Genomic DNA, 23,013 nt, shown 5'->3' on the forward strand with positions numbered 1-23,013 from the left:
CAGAAAATTATATGTGCTGGTGAAGATACTCTAATAAAGTTAAACCTATGTTGATCCAAAAGCTAGGAATTTACCCCAAAGAAACAAAAACGTATTTGCTCATACAAGTCCTCTATGTGAATGTTCACAGTAATTTTATTCATAATTACTAAAACCTGGAAAGTGTTTATCTTGTGAATGGATCCAGGAATGAAAGTTCAGTTCAGTCGCTCAGTCGTGTCCGACTCTTTGCGACCCCATGAATCGCAGCATGCCAGGCCTCCCTGTCCATCACCAACTCCCGGAGTTCACTCAGACTCATGTCCATCGAGTCAGTGATGCCATCCAGCCATCTCATACATGCAATATGATGGATGAGTATCAAATATATTCACTGAGTAAAAGAAGCTTTACTCAGAATGACTCCATATTTATATGAGACTCTGGAAAAGGCAACACTACAGGGAGTTTCCAGGTGGCACACAGGCGAAGAATCCGCCTGCCAGTGCAGGAGGTGCAAGAGATGCAGGTTTTACCCCTTGGAGTAGGAAAGAGCAACCTACTCCAGTATGGTTGCCTGGAAAATTCCATGGATAAAGGAGCCTGGCGGACTACAGTTCATGGGGTCGCAGAGTCAGATATGCCTGAGTGCACAAACATGTGTGTACACACACAGAGGGACAAACACACGACTGACTGCCACAAGTGAGCATGGGCAGCAGAGGATGACTATAAAGCAGAACAAGAACACTTCAGGGGGCTGATGGCAATGCTCTACATCTTGACTGTGGTGGCAGTAACACAACCATGTGTTTGGCAAGAATTATAGAACTATAAACAAAGAAGGAAACCTAACTAAATGTAAATGATGCCTCAGTAAAAATATGAAGTTGTAAAAATCCATGAAACCATGATATAATAACTGAAAAACCTATAAAATGTTTTGTTTGATCCCTATATAATTTAATCTGAATACAAGGATTTTTAGAAAGTGTACCAGTTTATCAACAGTTTTCTCTAAGACGGTAAATAAATCTATTTAAATTTTTAAAAATCATATTGTCAACTTTTAAAGCAATACGTCAGCTTCACTTTTATAGAGAACAAAAAATTTTAAGTTTATTAGGGATGAGGGAGTCATTGCACTTCTCCAAATTGCCTGTATCAACCGAGACAGTACCATTTAGGTTTAAAACTTTAATTTGTGCTTTCCACAAAAACAAAATAAAAACAAAAATAAAACCCAGCCTTCAGATCTTCAAATAGATCAGAAAATACTAAGCTTAGAAAAACAGGAAAATAAAAAGGTCATTTATTGAAGTAATGCACAGTAAGTAACTATAGTTAATAAGGCTGCAAATATCATATGATATTCCTTATATGTGGAATCCAAAAAAAAAAAAAGGTCCAAATGAACTTATTTAGAAAACAGAAACAAAGTCATAGATGTAGAAAACAAACATATGGTTACCAGAGGGAAAAGGGGGATAGGAATAAATTGAGAGATTGGAATTAACATATACACACTGTCATATATGTTTTTCCAGAGTCTTGTATGCATGTGAGAGTTGGACGATAAAGAAGGCTGAACACCAAATTGATGCTTTTGAACTGTGGTGTTGGAGAAGACTCTTGAGAGTCCCCTGGACAGCAAAGAGATCAAACCAGTCAATCCTAAAGGAAATCAATCCTGAATATTCACCGGAAGAACTGATGCTAAAGCTGAAGCTCTAATACTTTGGCCACCTGATGTGAAGAGCTGACTCACTGGAAAAGACCCTGATGCTGGGAAAGACTGAAGGCAGGAGAAGCAGGGGATGACAGAGGACGAGGTGTCAGCTGGCATCACTGACTCAATGGCTGTGAGTTTGATCAAGCTATGGGAGATGGCGAAGGACAGGGAAGGAAGCCTGGCGTGCTGCAGTCCATGGGGTCACAAAGAGCTGAGTGACTGAACAACGACGACAAACAGGGGCCACTGCACAGCACAGGGAGCTCTACTCACTGCTCTGTAATGACCGATATGGAGAAAGGATCTAAAAAAGGGTGAACGCATGTGGGTGTGGAAACTCATTCACTTCTGCTATACACCTGCAACTAACAGAAAGTAAATCACCAATACGCCAATAAAAATTAAAATACAAGGGAAAGAATGCTGCTTTGCATGTTTGAAAAGCTTTTACCACAAGAATAAAATCCTACATGATGATGGACATTAAGCAGGCTAACTGTGGTGATGATTTTGCAATATACATACAAATACTGAGTGATTATGTTGTATACCTAAAAAGTAATATGTCAATTTATACCTGAATTGAAAAAGGAAATCTCCAGTATCAAAAAACAAAACACTGACCAAAAGGCATTTATTCATTATGACTGAATATCTACTTGATGTTTTGTAATTTCATTTAGGTACAAATAAAGCATAAGGCACAGTCATCAAAACCATCAAATCCAGCTTCAAAGACAGGAAAGTTACAAGAGAAAGGACAGAGCAAAGCACGAGGTTGATTAGAAGCCAGAGAGGTGAGGACTGTAACGGGTTAGTGAGGAAAGACCTTTAGAAGGAAATGAGAGTGGGGCCAGATTATAAAGGGCAAAAAAAAAAAAAAAGCTGGCCACATGAGAAAAGGCTGGCAGGGGGACAGAAAGTATTTTAGGAAGGGAAATATTTTAGAAAGGATTGCTAATGAGGCTCTCCCACTGCAGGACTGGAAAACAGTAAGGAAAGATCAGAGGACTAGTGCACGCTAGTGGGAAAGAAAGTGATGGTAAGTTAGAAGCTAGAGCGAGGAGGTAAAAATCAGCCCATCAGAGAGATGAGCTGGGCAGCAGCAGTGGGATTACTGTATCAAGAGGCGAAGAGAGATGAAATAGCAGCCTGAGCAGCAGAATCGCAACTGTAGTGCATGTATGTGGAAGGAGTCTAGATACGTCACTAATAATGATTTCCTAGAAATGTTTCAAGGAGATTAATTCTTACGGTATCCACTGGTGATCATTCATAATGTTGCTATAAATACAGAGGGTAAGAACAAATGTCAGAGTGAAGGAGTTTTCCGGAAGTGGTGGCAACAATACAACTATTGTGTTGACAAAAGGATAGAAAAAGAGTAACAGGAGGAACAACATGGGATGTGCCTGTGCAGAGAGTGAAAACACAGAACGGAGAGGGAATGAGCAAAGACGCTCTGTATCAAGAGCAAAGCATGTCGAGAAAAGGAGGCTGTGCTGGCCCTGCATAAGAAGTCTATCCATCCCGCACTGGGTTTGCTTTATCTATTCATTAAAGAAAACAACTAATTAATGATACCTCAAAGTCAATATAATTATTGTTTCTGAATAACAATTAATAATGGGGAGAACTTAGCCAGAATAGCCATCATTAAAAAGTCTCCAAAAAACAAGTGCTGGAAAGGGTGTGGAGAAAAGGGAGCCGTCCTATATTTTGGTGGGAATGTAAACCGGTGCAGCTACCATGGAAGACAGTATAGAGGTTCCTTAAAAACTGACAACAGAGTTGGCATATGATACAGCAATTCCTCTCCTGGGCATATATCCAGACAAAACTGTAATCTGAAAAGATACATGCATTCCAATGTTCACAGCAGCATTATTTACAAATGCCAAGACATGAGACAACCTACAAGGTCACAGACAGATGACTGGATAAAGGTGTGATACATACATATATCACATAAATATACATGTGCACACACACACGCAAATAAAATGCAATACTACTCAGTCATAAAAAGGATGAAACAGCGCCATTTGCAGCAGTATAGACGGACCTAGAAATTACTGTACTAAGTAACACAGAAAAACACAAATGCCTACGGTATCACTTACATACGGAACGTAAAACATGATATGAACGGGCTTATTCACAAAACAGAAAACAGACTCACAGATGTAGATACAAAAGGGGAGAGGGGGTGGGGAAGGGATAAATTAGAGTTTTGGAATAGCAAATACACAATACTATATATAAAACAGACAACAAGGTTCTGCTGCATGGCACAGGGAACTACAGTCAATATCCTGTAATAAAACATGATGGAAAACAATATGAAAATAAATATATATATCTATATATACACATATACACACATATATATCTCTGAATCACTTTGCTGTATACTAGAAACCAACTCAACTTTAGTTGATTTAGAACTAGAAATTAGATTTAGTTTCTAAATCAACTATACTTCAATAAAATTTTTTTTAAAAATGGGGAGAACTCTGCTACAGAATAGAGAGGTACAAGTTCACAACAAATGGACTACTCAGTAACCACAACGGCTGTGAGTACCTCTCAAAGCTTCCGTTTCTTCATATGAAAAAAAGAGCAAACATGTATTCCTGCCTTGACAGGTGTTGTAAGAATCTAATGCAATAAGGCACTAATACAACTGCCTTAAACACCAAAAGAAGACATCTTCATAGTCAATGATAAACATCTAGCAGGAAATTTAAAACTTTTAAGTCCCTCTTCATTAAGCACTTCTCAGAGGGAATGGAAGCACGAATGTAGATTTTTTTTTGAAGGTTGAGAAATCTTCAGGGAAGATTAGCTACTTGATTTTAGTGAATCTGGAGCAGGATGTTCTTGGGACAAATGACTGGGGCAAGTGCGAGAAAGATGAACAAAGGCAGGCAGCCGATTTGGGTCTGACAAACAGCTTGTGATGCATCAGTTCGTCTTGGTCCTGACAGCATGAACAGCTTTGCTGCTAAGTTTATTGTTTAACAAGTATTTATTGAGTATCTACTATGTATGAGATTCTGTGCTGGTGCTCAATCAACATCAGGATTTGTAAGGCACATCTCTTTCCCAGGGACATTCTCATACTAAGTACATAACTGGGCTCCTGGAACCACGTCATGAGCAAGTGCTTTATATCGCTTCATTTGAACTTCACAGTGTTCCATAAGGCACATACTATTAGTATCTTAATTAGTGTCAAATGAGTTATCTTAATTAGAATCAAAAACAGCTAAAGGACATAGTAGAGCTAACACAGGGATAGGAACTGGCATTGTGCGTACAGCAAAAGATGAACAGAGGCTTTATATAAATTGGCACACAAAAACAAATTTGGGTGGATTAAAGGAATTCATTCAATTTACCCTAAGGAGTTCTGAGGGAGGATATGCTCAAAAAGATGCAAAGAATTCAATTTTATTACCAAGGACCATAAGTAAGATGTATTTCTAAATTCTAACTTATTAGAAGTGAAACAAAAAGCAAGATACTAACTAGACTACCACAGGACAATGAATAAGAATCTAAAAACACATTTTTAAGAAAAGCAAATATTGATCTAAGCGTGAGTGACAGAATTCTATGACATGTGAACCCTCGAAATATAGTTTGTGTTTTGAAAAGCACACAGAATGCAACTTAAAGAGAAAGTAGATTGTTGGCATTTATGATAGCTTTTAGAATGATGCCTGTAGTAAGGAAAAAATCACAAAAAACCTTATATTACCAGGGCAAAGAGACAGAAGAGTACCCTTACGACTCCAAAGCCACATGAGCACGCCCCAGCCCCCACCTGGGTCTTGATGTTCTCGGGGTCCTCGGCTGGGCTATCCCGCCTCTGGCTGGGCTTCCAGGCGTTCTCTGCCTTCTTCAGGTGCACGTCTTCTTTCACGGAGACCGTGATGATCTTCCTGGGCTCTCTCCTCTGGCCAGGCTGAGATCTCCGTGCTCCAACATTCAACAGCTAGGACAAGAGCATTCTTTATTACATCCACACAGAGCACTTACAGTCTACCGTCTCTGCTGTGCTGCTCAAGTAAGGATTGCCGCCCACAGGAAACACTTCTAGATGCAAAGATGGGTATCAGGCATCAAGTGAGATGTGATCTTTTTTTTGGTGGGGGTGTGGGTGTGTTAGAATGTCATCACTGTAGCGTATACCACGACTACGATTTTTGACCCTGACGTCCTAAATTAGGTATGTCTGATAAAGCTACTGAACCTAACAAAAAAGACTACCCTAAGTGAAATTACTGCTTCTTTTTTTCTTAACTCGTTATGTGACTTTGGACTAGTCACTTGAACAACTACAGAAATTCAGAGGCAGAGATCACCACAGTTACAAATCTGCTTCAAAAACTGTCTCTACACTTTCGGTGTGCAATGCAAATACACCCTTACCATGAAAATTATTTACAGCATAGACACCCAGACTGACTGCAGACCTTAATGCTGCTAAGTTGCTTCAGTCGTGTCCGACTTTGTGCGACCCCATGGATGGAAGCCCACCAGGCTCCCCCGGCCTTGGGATTCTCCAGGCAAGAACACTGGAGTGGGTTGCCATTTCCTTCTCCAACGCATGAAAGTGAAAAGTGAAAGGGAAGTTGCTCAGTCGTGTCTGACTCTTAGCGACCCCATGGACTGCGGCCTACCAGGCTCCTCCATCCACGGGATTTTCCAGGCAAGAGTACTGGAGTGGGGTGCCATTGCCTTCTCTGAGACCTTAATAGATCCCTCTAAGTTTGCTGTGCCAGAAATACTAAAATAAGTCTTCCTTATGTCATTAATGAAATCCAACTAAATCACTCCCTGAAAAAAGGCCTTTGTCAGCTCTTTGTTCCTCCCAGAGCCCCACTATGCTCATTCTGTTAAAAGCAATGTATGTTAGCATGTCACACTGGTCAGCAAATCAGAAATGTTACTGTAACAGTAATGGGTAACTTAAAAGTTATATTCTATGTATTAAAATGTTCCTAATAAATGCTACTCTAAATGCCTGGAAATACTTTTTCAAGATTAAATAACTGGAGTGATAGAGAGTTCTGCTTATGACCAATCCAAGATCTGGGATACTGACTGCCCTTACTTTTTCTGACAGGTCCTTCTCTGAATGATGAAGAAATATTACAATTAGGTTTCAAGAGGAAAAAAGGAGGAGAAAAAAAAAAAATGCTTCACACAAGACAGACAGACCAGAATCCTATCTCACTTAATGCTCCAATACTTCCCTTTAAGTAGAAACTAAAGCAATTATCCTCCAATAAAGAGAGTAAATAAAAGGTCATACTTCATACAGAAAGACACATTCGAGAGAGACATGGTCTGAGGACTCTGATAAGCTTCAAAGCCTTTACACATCACCCATCTCAGAATTAATTATCCTCTTACCCTTCCTTGACCATGTGCCCTAATTAGAAACAGCACTATTAAGGATGTTTCAGGATCAAAATTTAGAATTTCTGGGCAATACACACTAAATATGTCTAGCTAAGGACTCAGTACTAATGATATAATGTTAGATTATTTTGTAATCTAACAAATGAAAAAAAAAAAACAAAAAACTGAAGTCAAATAAATCCCGAGGTACCACACATGGTATAACTAAGACAGAACTAAAAAAGATCATCAGACTGGGGAAGTATCGACTGGAAAGAGCCGCTAAATCAGACAGCACGACTGTAAGATTTATTTCTCACTGAAACCTTGCTCGTTCAGGCAGAAGAACTGTTAAGAAAAGGCAGCAAACCATGTGTTGTTTGGTTTTTATAATTCAAAATATATTCTACTGTTAATTAATGTCAGTTACTATCTTTTTTAAAGTTTGGATAAAATTCAAATAAACAGATCACAGATATTCAATTTAATCCATGCATCTGCACATAGAAACTTGTTAAAAACAACGATTGGTGGGTATTAGAAAAGGTATTATGCCAAAATCATGTAAGAGCCATAGTATAATTTGTGGATATAATTTTAACTATGTTTGCATTAAGTTAGAAAATGTTCATTTCCAAAAAAGAAATTGCAAATACCAATGAACGTTTGAGATTTCTAAAAAGTAAATATGATTTACGAAACAACTCTATCTGTCCCAAGACAAATATAAGTGAATTTCAGACAAGCAGGAAAGAGATGTGAGAGATATTAAATAAGTAGATAACAAGTGTTTCAAAGTAAAAAAAAACTGTTAAAAAAAACAAACTTTTTAAAGTCCTGGATTAAAAAATTGAAATTGTAACCCATGTGCAACCTCCCAAGACAAATTTAAATATCTCTGGACAAAACTAAGATACTGCTCACAAATATTTACCCAAGTATACTGAGTCCTCAACAGATTATTCTTCTTATAAATGCTTAATATGTTTGATTATAATTTATAGCTAACATTCTTCTGTTTATACTCAGAATGATTCACTGGAATATCAATGCCTGGAATGGCTATGGTAAAGTGGAGAAGAGAGGCAGATTAGAAGACAAAAGAACTGTGGTCTCTTGAATACAATTCTGCCACTTATGAGCAAAGTTACTATGAACAAGTCTGCTGAACTTAAACCATCTCATATATTAAATGCTTATCATACCTACATGAGTTATTAACTAGGATCACGGGATATATAATAGTAAGGCATGCCAAAGGACCTTAACAACTAAGTACAATATCAGGTAGTACAATATTATCATGAATATCAAAGAAAAAAAAGAAATTTTTAAAGAAGTGATATACAGGTTGGTATAAAAACCTTTAAACACCCTGTATCCTTTTTGTGTGTGGAAAAACTTAATATAAATTGTCAGATTTTCAGTATCATTCAAAAGCTGTACCATAGGTAATGAATGACTTTAGTTACTAAATACAGATAAAATTCTAGGATCCTGTGCTAAGAGTTATGGAACATATAAAAAGAAATAAAGCCTGGTTTCTTTGCTTGAAAGACAAACAATTCTGACTGATGGTGAGAAGATGAACTTCAAGGTATAATGTGTGCAGGGTCCACATTTCTTAAACGTGTTACATAAGAAACTACAGATCTCTGTTGTAGAATTGAATATATATTGCTCCTATCTCACTCAGAGACTAAAACCTCAAACTTTTCTGCTTACTTGGATAACCAAAGAAAACAGGACCAATATGCACTGTAGCATTTTTTCTTTCCCTTTAAGAGAAAAGGATGCTACCTGCTCAGGAAACCTCTCTGTATGAAGGATTTTCATCACAGTTCAGTGAATCTCAAATTAGTTACAATGAACACGAATGGCAAGTTACTAGTCTAGGTCTACAGCCCCCTTCTCGATACATTTCTTTTGAGGCACATTCTGCGATATCTGCAAACAGATTACTATTAAAATTAACACCACAATAGCCAAGTAACTTGACTTTTAAAAAACTACAGAGATGATACTGCCTGGGTGCTTTCATCAAAAGATGAACTTTTATGGTTAAAAATTATATATAACTGTGTATGGCACTAGTATAATTGCTACACATTAAAAATATGTTGTAACAAGTCTGTTGCAGCAAAGTTTATATCAGGAGTCACAGCAACTAAAGCTAGACTAAGAAGCATACCCAGTATGTCTTAACTGTTTTCGATGTAATTATTTATAAGCCAATTTGGAAGCTGTATGGAGCCAAAAACTATGAAGAGTAGGGCTGCTTTTTTTTCCCCAAGCAGCATTATTGATTGTTCCTTTATATGTTATGTATATTCTTTAAAATTCCCATCTTTACCTTCACCAATATACCAAGTAAGCTGGACAAATTAAATGGAGAATATGTTAGCTATGGGAACTGTTGGAAGAATAATTACTTATATTAAGACAATGTTATCAATGTTACTCTGATCACAATTCCACTTAAAAAACAGAATGTGGAACATTGACAGAGCTATGAAAAGAAAGTGAGTTAAACAATTAAAGTGAATATTTTTGGAGACTCTACAAGTTATTGATCATGGTTCATCTCCTGTCACATTACTTTGCACTAAATAATCATGTACCTGATATATGTAGGCAAATAAATTACCGGGCAAATATACACTGGGACAGTTACTTTTAAAAACTCATTCTCTAGTTTCAGTATTTTGAGTAAGATATAGCTATGCTTAATTCATAATACCTCCTTTAAGCTATACCTGATTATCAGACAAAAGCAAGCTGATAATGAAAACTGACCGTATACACTGGAAGAGGAGATGCAAAAATTCCTATCTTCTGTGAGTGACATATGAACAAAACCGAGCAACATGATAACTACAGATATTAACCAGAGAATAATAAAGATGGCATCAACATTATTTCAAATGTTTGGCTAAACAAAGATATAAACTGAAACCAAAACAAAAACAAAGATTAACAAACTCACCAACGAAGGGAAATAATACTGAAAAACTGGTATAAAATAGTTTCTAGAAAGCTGCTTTCTAAGACTTTCTGGTGAGGAAATTCCAACTTTAGAAAAAAATTTTAATTTGGTATTTAGAGAAATTAGATAAATTTAAATTTCAAACCCAAGTAAGAATAGAATATTATACACACAGGGGTCTTTAAGAAGGTGATGCTCAATAAAAAGTATGCTTCAAATTAAAATTTTCTCTAGGTTTTATAAAGCCTTTGACATGGTGCAGACATTCCAGTGTTTGCAATCAGTGTTTGGTTAAACAAATAATTCAAGTATCTACAAAGTGTGATTTGTTGTCAGAAGGTGTAGTCTTATTTCAGAGCAAGTTTCAGAAGCTGCCATTCCCGAAATAAAAAGGTGATGGGGAAATAAAAAGTGCCACCTTCTATAAATATATTTTTACAAACATACAGTAGTATAAACAGGGTGATCCACAAATGTACATCAAACCCTGAGCTCCTTTAGAACTTTAAATTAAGTTCTCTCTATATCACTCCAAGTTGGGGAAAAAGAGGTATTCACATCACTGGCAACTTCACCCCAATGCTTTCTACAAGTCTCCAAAGCATGGAGTAGGCAGAGCCTGCCAAATTCTGCCCAGTGCAGTGCCCAGTGTAACTCCATAGGCGATGCCACTCCCACCGCTGAAGAGCCTGCCGCTGGGAGTGTAAAGGCCATCTGCAGCTTACCAACACCGCACTCTTTTGGGTATATCACGTTTTCATATTTTGGCTTCACGACTTACAGTAAGTGAGAAGAGTAAAACAGGAAATGTAACACCAGAAACTACTGTTTTGTTTTGTTTTTTAAAAAAAGGATTCAGCGCACCCCTAGAGGCAGGCTCTTCAGGGGTGGGTGCGACATTGCCAGTGGAGTGGAAGCTGGGGCTTTGCTCTGTTCCAGAATTGGCAATCCATGCCTGCTCTGCACTTTGCAAACCTGTAGAAACAAAGACAAAGAGATGACCATTAGCTGTATGTCATCAGACGTCTCTAGTGTATCGGGACACCTCACGACAAAACAGGGATCCTATATAAGGCTGGTTCTATTTTTAACCCACGTGCAGGTCTTTTCAACTGAAAAAATGTGGGGAAAAAAAAATTCAAGACCAAATTAATGCAGACCAGCTTCTTTCAAGTAAAAACTTGAAACTCAAGTGTAGTCTTTATTTGTTTGAATATTAGTATGGAAAGGATAGTCTTCGCCTCTTCTACTTCCTCTTCTTGGTTAGAAGAATCAAAGAATAAAAAATCGCTCTCCTGCCATTAGACAAGATGTCATGAAGTCTATGACAGTTTCTAACTAATTAGGTTGTAGGGAACTTGCACTTACAGGTACACCTCTTCCACCAGGGGCTTGCCTTCCAAAATCTGCAAAGGCTGGAGTAAAGTCTGGTCCTCGAGGCAAAATCCGAGGATCCAGAGTTCGCATTGGCAATTTTGGTTGATTGATCTGCACAAAGAAGCAAAGAAAAGCTTAATACAAGTTTCAGAGCATTCAGTGCCACAAAGACAAAAACTCAGACTAAAAGTTATGTCAGCTGACAAGATAGAGCTGGCTTTCTGAGCCAGTGGGAGTCCAATCTGAATCATGATAGAGTCTCCTGGGTTAGCCATAGACCCCTTAGGTCAACAGTGGTTTTCTGGTTGCCTTGGAATGATCAGGTCTAAAATTCCCAGCTCACTTGACACTGTAGGGCCAAGAGAATGGCACAAGACAAGCTATTTTGAGAACTTACGAACTACAGCCAAATTCTGGAATCATTTTCCAGGATCATTAAAACACCTGCCTATAATAAATCTGATATAGCTTGTTATGGTTTTGATGCTACTAACTTACGGTTAGTAAAGAATGTATTTTGAATGGACAACAAATCTCAAAAGGAGACAAGTTTCATGTAGGATGACTTTATTTTTCGGTTGTGCCACAGGGCTTGTGGGATCTTAGTTCCCCAACCAGGGATTGAACCTGGATCCCCAAAATTAAAGTGCCAAGTCCTAACCACTGGACTGCCAGTGAATTCTCTATGATGATCCACGTAAAAACCTCATCTTGTCCGCTTTGTTAATCGGAGACATCTGGATTTGTATAAGCATGTAACGTGACTATAGACTCAACAAAGCTAAGTACCTTAGTGAGAAATCAACTTATCATCAGCCAAAGTCAAACTGATAAGCAGGCAGACAGGAAAAAACATTTTCTAAGAGGACAGTCTCATTCAGTGGGCATAACAAAGCTTGTCCTCTGAATACTGAAGTAGTCTTAAATTAGTACCACCAGTCATTCAACTGTCTTCCCATAAGCACCTAAGAAAGAAGACCTAGTAAGAGAAGGAAGAAGATCTGTTGCTCTAAGAGAATAAATGCTACAAATAAGGTCTGGATAAGTAGCTACAGGGATTATCAATAAGAACTGGATCTCACTCTTCAAGAAAGTTACCAACTACACTTTACTTAGGGATTAACAGTTCCTCTATAAAACGAGAGCTTAGTCACCAGAACTGGTTCATCATTGATGTATGTAAAATTATTCTGGCAAATATACACCTGACTTTACATCTTTAAATTGATGAACAGATGAAATAAACACTGATTGTACTAATTTTCTGTATGTAGTTAAGATCAGATGTAAAGAAAAAGGGTACCTATCTATTTGCAAAGGATTAAAGACTGATCCTCCTATAAGTATCTACTGGAGAAATTCTGAGTTATACACTATTTGAATTACGTTTCCTCTCACTTAAGTTTGATCTGCCAAATACTTGCCTAGGTTTCTGACCTATCCTCAATGCTACTCTAATTCCCTATTGAGATTTTAGCACAGTGCATAAACAGGTCTACATCTCCTTAAGCTTATTAGCCCAAAAGACACACAATTTCTACCTTATCACTAGGAAACAGCTGTAATAAGCCAACAATAAATTTTAAAACTTTACCACTCAAATATGAGCCAAACTCCATAATTACTATGAGCTACAGTAAACCTAAGACCCAATAATGCTTAATGAAACATTTAATTCAAATGTTACTTTAACAATTTCTAAAAAGTGCTCATACTTCATATATTATGGGGGCTTCCCCGGAAGCTCAGCTGGTAAAGAATCCACCTGCAATGCAGGAGATCCCTGTTCGATTGCTGGGTTGGGAAGATCTGCTGGAGAAGGGACAGGCTACCCACTACAGTATTCTGGCCTGGAGAATTCCATGGATAGAGGAGTCTGACACGCTACAGTCCATGGGGTCACAAAGAGTTGGACACGACTGAGCGACTTTCACCTTCTTTTCACATATTTGCCCTGAGAGTTAAAAACCAGTTCCCACCAAAAAGACATAGCTTTCACTGAGTGCTCAGCTTACCTTGTCAAGAACCACATCACTGATGGGAGGCAGGCCCTCTGGTTTCTGAATACACGCTGGCATGAATTGGAAATCCAGCAAAAACTCCCTGTCATACTGCTTCTTGCCTTCCGAATCAGGAGGCTTCCAGGATTCTAAAAAGAGGAGAGCAGGCAGACCACAGTCTATAAGGTCACTCTATGTATATCTAGCAAGAACATAAGCTGACTCCAATATCTCATCTCATCGTATGCAAACAAAACCACAAAGAAAACAATGAGCTACAGTCAGAAAACGTCATGGGAAGATTTAAACTGTTATTTGTTCTTTATCCCTTCTGGATACCTCTGGAGAGTAATCTGAAGTAAGATGCTACAGGAACCATTTCATTTACACATAAGCAGACTTTGGTAAGGGTCACGAATAATCTTCATTAAATAAATCACCAAGTCTTTTTTAAAAATAGTTTTTAAAAGTTGTACTCCATTTACAGCTATTACAAAATACTGGCTGTATTTACCATGTTGTACAATACATCCTTGCAGACTATCTTATGCTCCATAGTTTATATATAATACTTTTGGTTTCCTGCAAAAGGAGGATACTTTGGAATGTTACTATGGAGAGGGAAAAAAGGTAAAAGGACATAAATAAAACTAAATAACTTATTAAAGATTCTGAAAAGTCTAAGCAGACTATAGATTCCCCCCTCCCCTAATTACAGTTTAATCTGAAGAAAATAAAATAATGGATCTGCTTGCTGAGCCAACTAAACTGGGAAAGGACATATACCTTTGTCCAAGAATCCTGTCACTAAACATATTCTTAGCTGATATTTTTCATATGAATATTAACAACAGTTTTTACCACAGTACTTTTTTGCTACTATCACTATTATTTCAGCTATCATTAACAATCCTATCGTAATATAAAGCTGGAAAATTTCTTGAAATTTTTACTGTTACTAAAATCAAGTCACAGTTTTTTCTTTTAATTAACAACACACTCATCAAAACCAGGCCCCAGATCACTTCCTGACAGCACACTCTGTCCTGCTTTATTGTAGTGGTTCTTAATACACAAGCCATAGACTGGCGCTATGTGAGAATTCTGCAGATATTTTACTACATTATATTTATTAAAATATACACAGTTTATTAGGATCTGAATTTTGAACTGCCTTTACCCCCAATGACTGATGGTGCATATTACAGAGGCAAAAAGCTGTCAGTCAGTCAGTACAGTCAGGGCCGCTGGTTGTGCACTGTATCCTTGCCAAACTGAAGGCTAAAAATATAATTTACACAGTCCTAAAAATGACAACAGCGATTCAATCCCTGAAGAAGGATTGATGGTAGTCCAAGTGATTGGTGATACAAGCCTAAATCTTTAGGAGAAATTTCAGTATTTTGAGCCCTAAGGTTAAAAACAAAATTTACAATGGAATCTTACAATTTCACAAGGCCCATTCCAAGTATTTCACTGCTAGTGTTTTCATTAAGTATTAATGATCAGTATATGAAGATGGGATCAATCAAAGGCTTTCAAAAATTTCTGACTACAACTCACAGTAAGAAATATAGTGATTTCATGACCCTGAACACACACACACATATATAAAGTTAAAAAAAAACCTACATTCCTTACTGCATGTAATGCACTGACAATTTTGATTCTATTCTTTAACAATGTTGGTTATAACTCACTAAAATAGTTTCACAACCTATAAATGGGTTAAAATCGAAAGTTTGAAGAATACTGGTCAAAATTATTTTTGAGGCCCGGTATTTTACATTCAAACCCTACCTCACGCAGAAGTCTCTTTAGATTTGGCGGACTAAGAAAACCATTTCGCCTAACCCCACCTTTCTCCACATGTCCACGGAAAAACTATCCATAAATCTGAAAGTCAACCATGGTTTACACAGCATAGGGACAGAGGTTTAGTGCGTTTGATGGTTTCTAAAGGTGAAAGATCCTCTAGAGGTTACCATATATCTTATAGGGCACTTCCACATTGCTGGTGCTTAATAACTTAGTATACTGATTCTGACTTCCTACTGGAGTTCAGCTCTACAGAGTGATTTCCATCAACAAAGTTAGTTCCAGCTTCCTGAAACAAGAAGTAATACTATCTCAAGAAACATGGTCACCATATCTGAAACATCTCTTTCAATTAAAATGAATAAATTAAATTCCTCTTGTTCAATTTTACCAGCCTAGCACCGACTGATTTCCTCTGCCAGCAGCTCTTCCAATGCCAGTGAAACCAGAGTACCAGCCAGCATCAGGTATCACTTCCGCCAACAAAGGACTCTCTGGATTTGCCAGTCAGTCAAGTATGCCTGCTGATTTATTCTGTAAATATTACACTGTGATGAGCCTCTTCCTTCCATCCAATATTTTTTTAGAAGGAGGCAACATTTCTCTAAGTTGCAGTAGAGTGAAGAGGAGAACAAAAAACAGACACAGGAAGACAGGGATAAACTTACCTGACTTAAATGGGAATGTGACCCCTTCACCAGAACTATCAGTGGAGCCTGAATTAGCATCTATTCCTTCACCCTCAGAAATACTCTCAGCACCATTACGTACAGGCTCAGCTTCTTCTCCATTTTCTTCCACAGTTTTCACGTTTTTTAGGTCAGAGGGGTCTCTTTCAGGATGAAACCCTTGGCTCATTTTATCCTGTTCAGATTCAAGTATTTTGTCACCTGAAAGCTCCTCTTCAGCTTTAGGCTAAAGCATAAGTGAACACAGAGGTTATATTCTTTTCACTGAGTGTAAATACACATGAAGACCCATACTTATCCCCTCAAAAAAGCATAAGAAAACATATCACTCAAGATAAGGATGTCTGTGTTCAGCTTATGGTACTAGAATGGTAAGTTTATTTAAAACACTCTTCTCATTTCATCTCCTGGGATAAATCAGACAATACCAACGGTGATTGAAATGCTTTAACATGACTAATGAAATCTAAATATACTAAAGTTTAAAAAGGAAAGAACTGTTAATCCCTGGAACTTGACGGACATGAAACAGTCAGAATCTAAATCAAGCACTCCTACCCTCGCCACTAACGCTCAGCAAATATAAAAAGAAACACTAGAGGGTATGTTTTGCGTTGTCCTCTGGCTGTGGAAAAAGGGTTCAATGAACAGTTTAAAGGGTCTAACTCCAACAAAGCTGACCATCGCTCCTTTAACAAGGAGATCACTTGTTGGTTAAAATCTATTTTGTGTATTGGTTCTTAGAATTCTCTGAGATTGTGACCTTATTCAAATCATACTGGCACATATTCTCCCAGGGAGAAATCTGGGTTCCAGTGCATCCTATTTTTAAAAGGAAAAATAGAATTAAACTTATTCACCAGATTATTTCTGACCATCTCAGTTTCAGATACAGCAACAACAAAGTATTTCTTGAGGGCACTGCTGCTGCTAAGTCACTTCAGTCGTGTCTGACTGTGTGTGACCCCAGAGACGGCAGCCCACCAGGCTCCCCTGTCCCTGGGATTCTCCGGGCAAGAACACAGGAGTGGGTTCCCATTTCCTTCTCCAATGCATGAAAGTGAAAAGTGAAAAGGAACTCACTCAGTCGTGTCTGACTCTTGGTGAACCCATGGACTGCAGCCTACCAGGCTCCTCCATCCATGGGATTTTCCAGGCAAGAGTACTGGAGTGGGGTGCCATTGCCTGCTCTGGCACATCAACCATCAAAACTCGTGGAGGAAAAGTTCGCAATGAACTTTAAAGTCTTTCTTTTTCATTAAAAGAAACACTCTGGAAACAATCTTTTGAAAGAAGCACTCAGAGGAAATAGGAACTTACCACAAATTCCAGTTGATAAATTCGCATTAGGAGAGCCAAATTAGAGGCTCTATTGAATTGGCTGAACAGAGGATGGTATTAAAAAATGTCATATACACCAGGAAGTAGTTACCCCAACTGATTTATGAAAAAATTTTTTAAATAGTTGCAAACCCTACGTTGTTATTAAGTGAAATAGTATAAAAGATGTAATACTAATAAATTTTCTTCTACTAACATCAGATTGAGGACAAGAGGAGAAGGGAGTGACAGAGAATGAGATGGTGGGATGGCATCACTGACTCAACGGACATGAGTTTGAGCAAACTCCTGGGAGATAGTGAAGGACAGGGAAGCCGGGAGTGCTGCAGTCCATGGGGTTGCAAAGAGTTGGACACCACCCAGTAACTGAACAACAAAACAATCAGATCATGAGGAAAAGACGCTAGATTTTAAAATGTTATCAACAGAAACAGATGGTTTTAAGGCCGTGTTTTCTAAAACGGAAATAAAACGTTCATGCAAACACACCCACACATACTTCCTCGTTCCTCCAACAAGACGAGCATGGAAATCATCAGAAGACAAACAAAAAATCCAACAAAAATAATTGTTGAAAATGATTTTTCAATATTTTTATAAAACATGGCAGAAATTGAGGCGTCTTTTATGGTTTAAGAAAAAACTGATCTACCAAGTTTGAATCATACATTAGCCGCCTCATTTTTTCTTATTCTATATTCAACTATAATCTAAATTCAAAACTTCCCTGTAATACCACTGTATGATTAAGTATAGGTCATCAAGATCTTGGGCTTCCCTGATAGCTCAGTTGGTAAAGAATCTGCCTGCAATGCAGCAGACCCTGGCTCGATTCCTGGAGAAGGGACAGGCTACCCACTACAGTATTCTTGGGATACCCTTGTGGCTCAGCTGGTAAATAATCTACCTGCAATGCAGGAGACCTGGGTTCGATCCCTGGGTTGGGAAGAGCCCCTGAAGAAGGGAAAGGCTACCCACTCCAGTATTCTGGCCTGGAGAATTCCATGGACTGTATAGTCTATGGGTTTGCAAAGAGTCGGACATGACTGAGCAACTTGCACTTTCACTTTCTTTCATCAAGATCTTTAATAAATTGGCATGTGAGCCTGCAAATAGTTCTTAAACTTATTACAGAGTAGTATAACCACGTTATACATCATACAGAAATCTTATTTCAGGTCGTGGAAAGGTGAAACAATGCTATTTTAGAGAGCAAAGTTTATTGAGTCATCTTCTCTGTATCTAAAATCAACAACAGATAATCTGTTGGATACAAACAAAGGATGTACTATTGAGAAAGTCCATTTCTAACTGGAAAAAAAAAGTATAAAGAAACTTGGCCCATGAATGACAAACCGTATTTTAGAACACAAAGAATCAGTGAGGTGTCTGAGGCACACTGTTAGATGGGATATTTCTCAAGGGAATCCATAAAAAAAATAGGTCCATTAAATATTTGATGATTACTTTTCTTTAGCAGGATGGACTTCTATTCAACTAGTTTGTAATTATCTAACCATTCTTGAATTGTTTATCCTGAAAACCAGATTGAAAAAAGAAAGCACTTTATTGGCTAGACTGTCAAAGCAAACATTTTTACAGGAACTTACTAAATAAGAATTTAGTTAACAAAACTGTCTGCTTACTGCAAGAGTTTTTTTATGTGCCAGAAAATCAGACTGACAATTACATATGTAATGATGGATGAAATATCCAAAAAGTTTTAAATATATTTTTAGTTGCCTTGAATAACAATTTTATGATGAATCATCCTTCATGCTATCTCTTTAGGTTGTAATTTAAAGACTTTGGTTAAATACTTGCAATGATGTAACAACTCAATATACAACCTAAAATATACTGATCCCTGAAAAACATTCTTTTAAAGGCTGAGAAAAACCTGAGAAAAAGATAGCATGATGATCAATGAAAAATGAAGACAATGACAACCAATATTTATTAAACTACTCTAGTAAATACTTAATTTTAGAAAGATAAGGGACTAGGATTTCTGGAAAAATTATGTGTGCAAATGACCAAATATCTTAGGTTAAGAAAACAGTGACTGGTTCAAAATGAGCCTCAACAATTCTCGTGCATGAAGAGTAATAATCTAAAGCAGGTTCAGCAAATTATGGACCGCGTGCCAGTAGCGGGCCCTCACCCACTTTTGTACTGTGCCAAGGGAAGGATGTGTTTGTGTACACTTGTAATGTTGGAAAAATATTTCAAAGAAGAATATTTTATGAAATGTGAGTATTACATAAAATTCAAATTTCAATGTTCACCAACAAACTTTCACTGAAATATCGCCACTCATTCATTTACACCCTGTCCATGGTTGCCCTGGGGCTACAGCGGTAGAGCTGAGAAACTGCCATAGGGACCCTAGGTCTGCAAAGCCTGAACTAGTTACTATCTGGACTGTTACACAGGAAAAGTTTGTCAACCCCTGACCTAAAGACGAGGATGAAAATCTGGAAGCAGAGGAATGGTGACTTACCCATTTAATATTCAATAATGCTTTTAAAAATGCCACAGGGCAAAGGAACATAAAGTATAATAAAAGAAAGTGAATAAATTACAGCTGACTCTAAAGATAAACCCATTTGTGAGCTCTTACAGCCGTACCAGGAATGTATGCGATCCCCCTGCCTCTGGAAGGTATTTTATTCTTTGTAGGAGCAACATTTTCTTGTTCAGCTGCAAAAGGAGTGTAGTAACTATTTGCACCTCTATAACTTATTGCCAAATCTTACCCCCTGATAACCACAATGAAATCACACCCGTGAGACATTTTAGAGGTTGCTAGGGGACAACTGTGACATCAACTCAGCATCAGTAAGAGCAGTGACCGGACGGGGAGAAGCAACAAAGGGGCGCTGTGAGCAGCCTCAAGAGGGTAAGAATTACAACCAGAAGACAAGTTTATAAAACAAACGCATTTAAAGTTATTTAAAAATGATTTCTACATTTTAATGTTATCATCTTAAACATTCAGTGAAAATTGTTTTAATAAAGTAGACATAAGAACTCAAAAAGAAACAAAAAAAGAAATGTGGAAATTGTTTATATTACTCCTCTTTAAAAGCTCCAGTAGATAACAATAGGCATACTGAGATCAGAGACTATGAAACTGGGAGAGCATGGCTTGGGACAGAACCTGCCCTTGACTCTTCCTCACAGCTTGTCCGGGACCTGGTGTGCAGTATCCTAAAGCAAAATCCATGCCTTAGTTCAAGCCATATGTGAAAAGTCATGTTACTGGGATGCAGGTAAAGGACAACAGATTCAAACTCTGTTTCCTTAAAATACACTTGATGATTTCCACCAGGACAGCTAATAGGCATTTGAAAAAACAAAACAAAACCACTTTAAAAAAAAAAAAAGAGATTAGTCTTTACATGTGGAAATATAAGGGAAAAATTAACAATACTTATTTTTGCTATTTGAGAAGAGGTATTTTAAAAAAGAAACAAGAATTCAGTGAAATTGAATAAGCTACCTATAAAAAATTCAACATCAACCTATAAAAAACAATCTATAAAAAATTCTTTAAATGGATTAAAAAAAAAATCAGACTCTGAGCTTGATATATTTGCTTGGAAAACAGTATCTCAAGAAAAAGTTATAAACACACAGTGTTCTGAGAAAACAGCACCACTGTTCCGGAGATGAGCTGGAGATATTTACAGCTGTCCCTTACCTCTGATTCTGCCTCTAATGACTCTTCAGTGGCTCGGGTCCGGTCTTTTGGTTTCTTCCACATCTTTGGTGCAGGTATAGCTGTCTGAGCTGAAATAGAAGAGCAGGCTGCCATTACTTCCCACTGCAAAAATTGAAAATATTAGGTCTAAATGATACCTCTATTCAAATTCAGCAAAAAGAGAGCTTCCTGCACAGTCAGGAGACAGATGGATAAGTGAAGAACGGTGTAATTGAGGCCCAAAGACTGCAATGGCAAATGTCTTAGGCACAAAGTGTTCACATCAGCTCATATAGCCTTCAAACAGTGGCCTAAGTTCCTCCTGTTTCATGGTTAGGACATACCAAGCCACATAATTCAGTATGAGGTGAGTATCTATATAACAAACTGGGCTACCAGCCAATTCTAGACTTGGGCCTGTTTCTACCGTTAATCGACTATGTGATCTTAAGCAAGTAACACTTTTCAGGTACTAGCATATTCAACTATAAAGTGTAAGACCAAGATAGATGATATCTAAGGTGCCTTTAAGCCATAAAAAATACTAAATTCCAGATTTTGCTTTAAAAAAGACAGCAAAAGTATACTTTGATAAAGATTTCATTAGCTAGACAGCACTTGCACAGCACCGAGTTCTCACTTCACATCAATACTGTGGGCCTATCCTTTCATATGGCTGGGGTGAAAATTAAGGAAGAAATAGGTAATGTGTTTTTTCTGGCTGTGCTGCACGCCTTACAGGATCTTAGTTCCCTGACCAGGGATCGAACCAAAGCATGAGTCCTAACCATTGAACCACCAGGAATTCCCAGGAACATAATTTTTATTGAATTATTCTACCGTATCAGAAGTTCCACATGGAAACCTAAGCTTACGAAGAATTTTTAAAACTTTACTTGGCTTACAAAGTCCACAAAATCAACATTTGGACATACAATTTAAAGATACCGGAACATCAGAAAGCAAATAAAACATATTTTATAGGATCCCACAGAAGGCAGTCAGTGGTGCAGAATGGTAAAGAATCTGCCTGCAATGCAAGAGACCTGGGTTTGATCCCTGAGTTGGGAAGATCCCCTGGAGAAGGGAATGGCATCCATTCCAGTATTCTTGCCTGGAGAATCCCATGGACAGAGGAGCCTACAGTCCACGGGGTCACAGAATTGGATGTGACTGACTTCAGACGAGACCAGAAGGCGGCAGGAGTCAAAAGCAAGCAGTGAGGTTCTAAGGCAGATGGGAAGGGAGGGGAGAGTCAAAGAAAGGCCACTTTATAAATACACAGACTTGACTGAAAGTGAGTGAACACAAAGCCAAAGGAACTATCTAATCTAATTCCTGACAGAAATAAAAGGTCTTACTGAGACGAAACCAACCAATCTCTCTGGGTGATTCAAATCTTTTTTGGAAGAATGGTACAATATAAACACTCACACTGGTCTTGGGAACAAGGAAAAAGAGACATTTAATAATGTTCTCAAAACTATTGCACCATCATAAAAATACTCTGTAAATCTCTTTTATTACCCACTCCTCAAACCAACTTGTCTTTATCCTTCCCTTTACAGACCATATGAATGAGAAAACATTATTAGACCAACGGCTACTCTTCCTTCGCAGCCTACCAAAGGTAAACCATTTTCTCAAAGTATGGAACTCAGATTATGGTAACTACAGGTGGATTTAAATTCGCTTTTGCCTCAGCCTTATCATGAATATGTACGTTCAAGTATTAATATCTGTACGTGTGATATGTGGTGGTCTCTCTTCATTTTTATGGATCTTCTGATTTTACATAACCAGTCTGTTTTACGTGCATCCCTCCAAAATGTCTGTGATTAATTCTGCTTTCATAGAATTCCTTTTAAGAATTACAGAGTTTGAGGAACCTGTACATTAAAATTAAAATTTTATTTCATACATACATGAATTCAGCTTTAATTTTCATTCATGGAAAAGGGAAGATCACT

At 37.8% G+C, this 23,013-nt stretch overlaps 1 protein-coding gene across 14 annotated transcripts in view; it reads right to left on the reverse strand.

Annotated features, from left to right (window-relative positions):
- EIF4G3 (eukaryotic translation initiation factor 4 gamma 3) overlaps positions 1-23,013 on the reverse strand; it is a 353,762-nt gene that overhangs the window by 67,478 nt on the left and 263,271 nt on the right. For 11 of the 14 annotated variants that reach the window (XM_070382560.1, XM_070382520.1, XM_070382510.1 and 8 more), the window contains 6 exons: positions 21,044-21,132; positions 15,976-16,222; positions 13,505-13,638; positions 11,481-11,600; positions 10,977-11,087; positions 5,544-5,714 (listed from right to left, as the gene is read on the reverse strand). In XM_070382560.1, the coding sequence (XP_070238661.1) occupies positions 5,544-5,714; positions 10,977-11,087; positions 11,481-11,600; positions 13,505-13,638; positions 15,976-16,222; positions 21,044-21,132 (872 nt within the window). The remainder of the gene's footprint in view (positions 1-5,543; positions 5,715-10,976; positions 11,088-11,480; positions 11,601-13,504; positions 13,639-15,975; positions 16,223-21,043; positions 21,133-23,013) is intronic. The other 3 variants (XM_070382577.1, XM_070382546.1, XM_070382537.1) reach the window with 1 other exon arrangement.

Source organism: Bos mutus, chromosome 2 (assembly GCF_027580195.1).
Source record: "Bos mutus isolate GX-2022 chromosome 2, NWIPB_WYAK_1.1, whole genome shotgun sequence".
Taxonomy (NCBI): Eukaryota; Metazoa; Chordata; class Mammalia; order Artiodactyla; family Bovidae; genus Bos; species Bos mutus.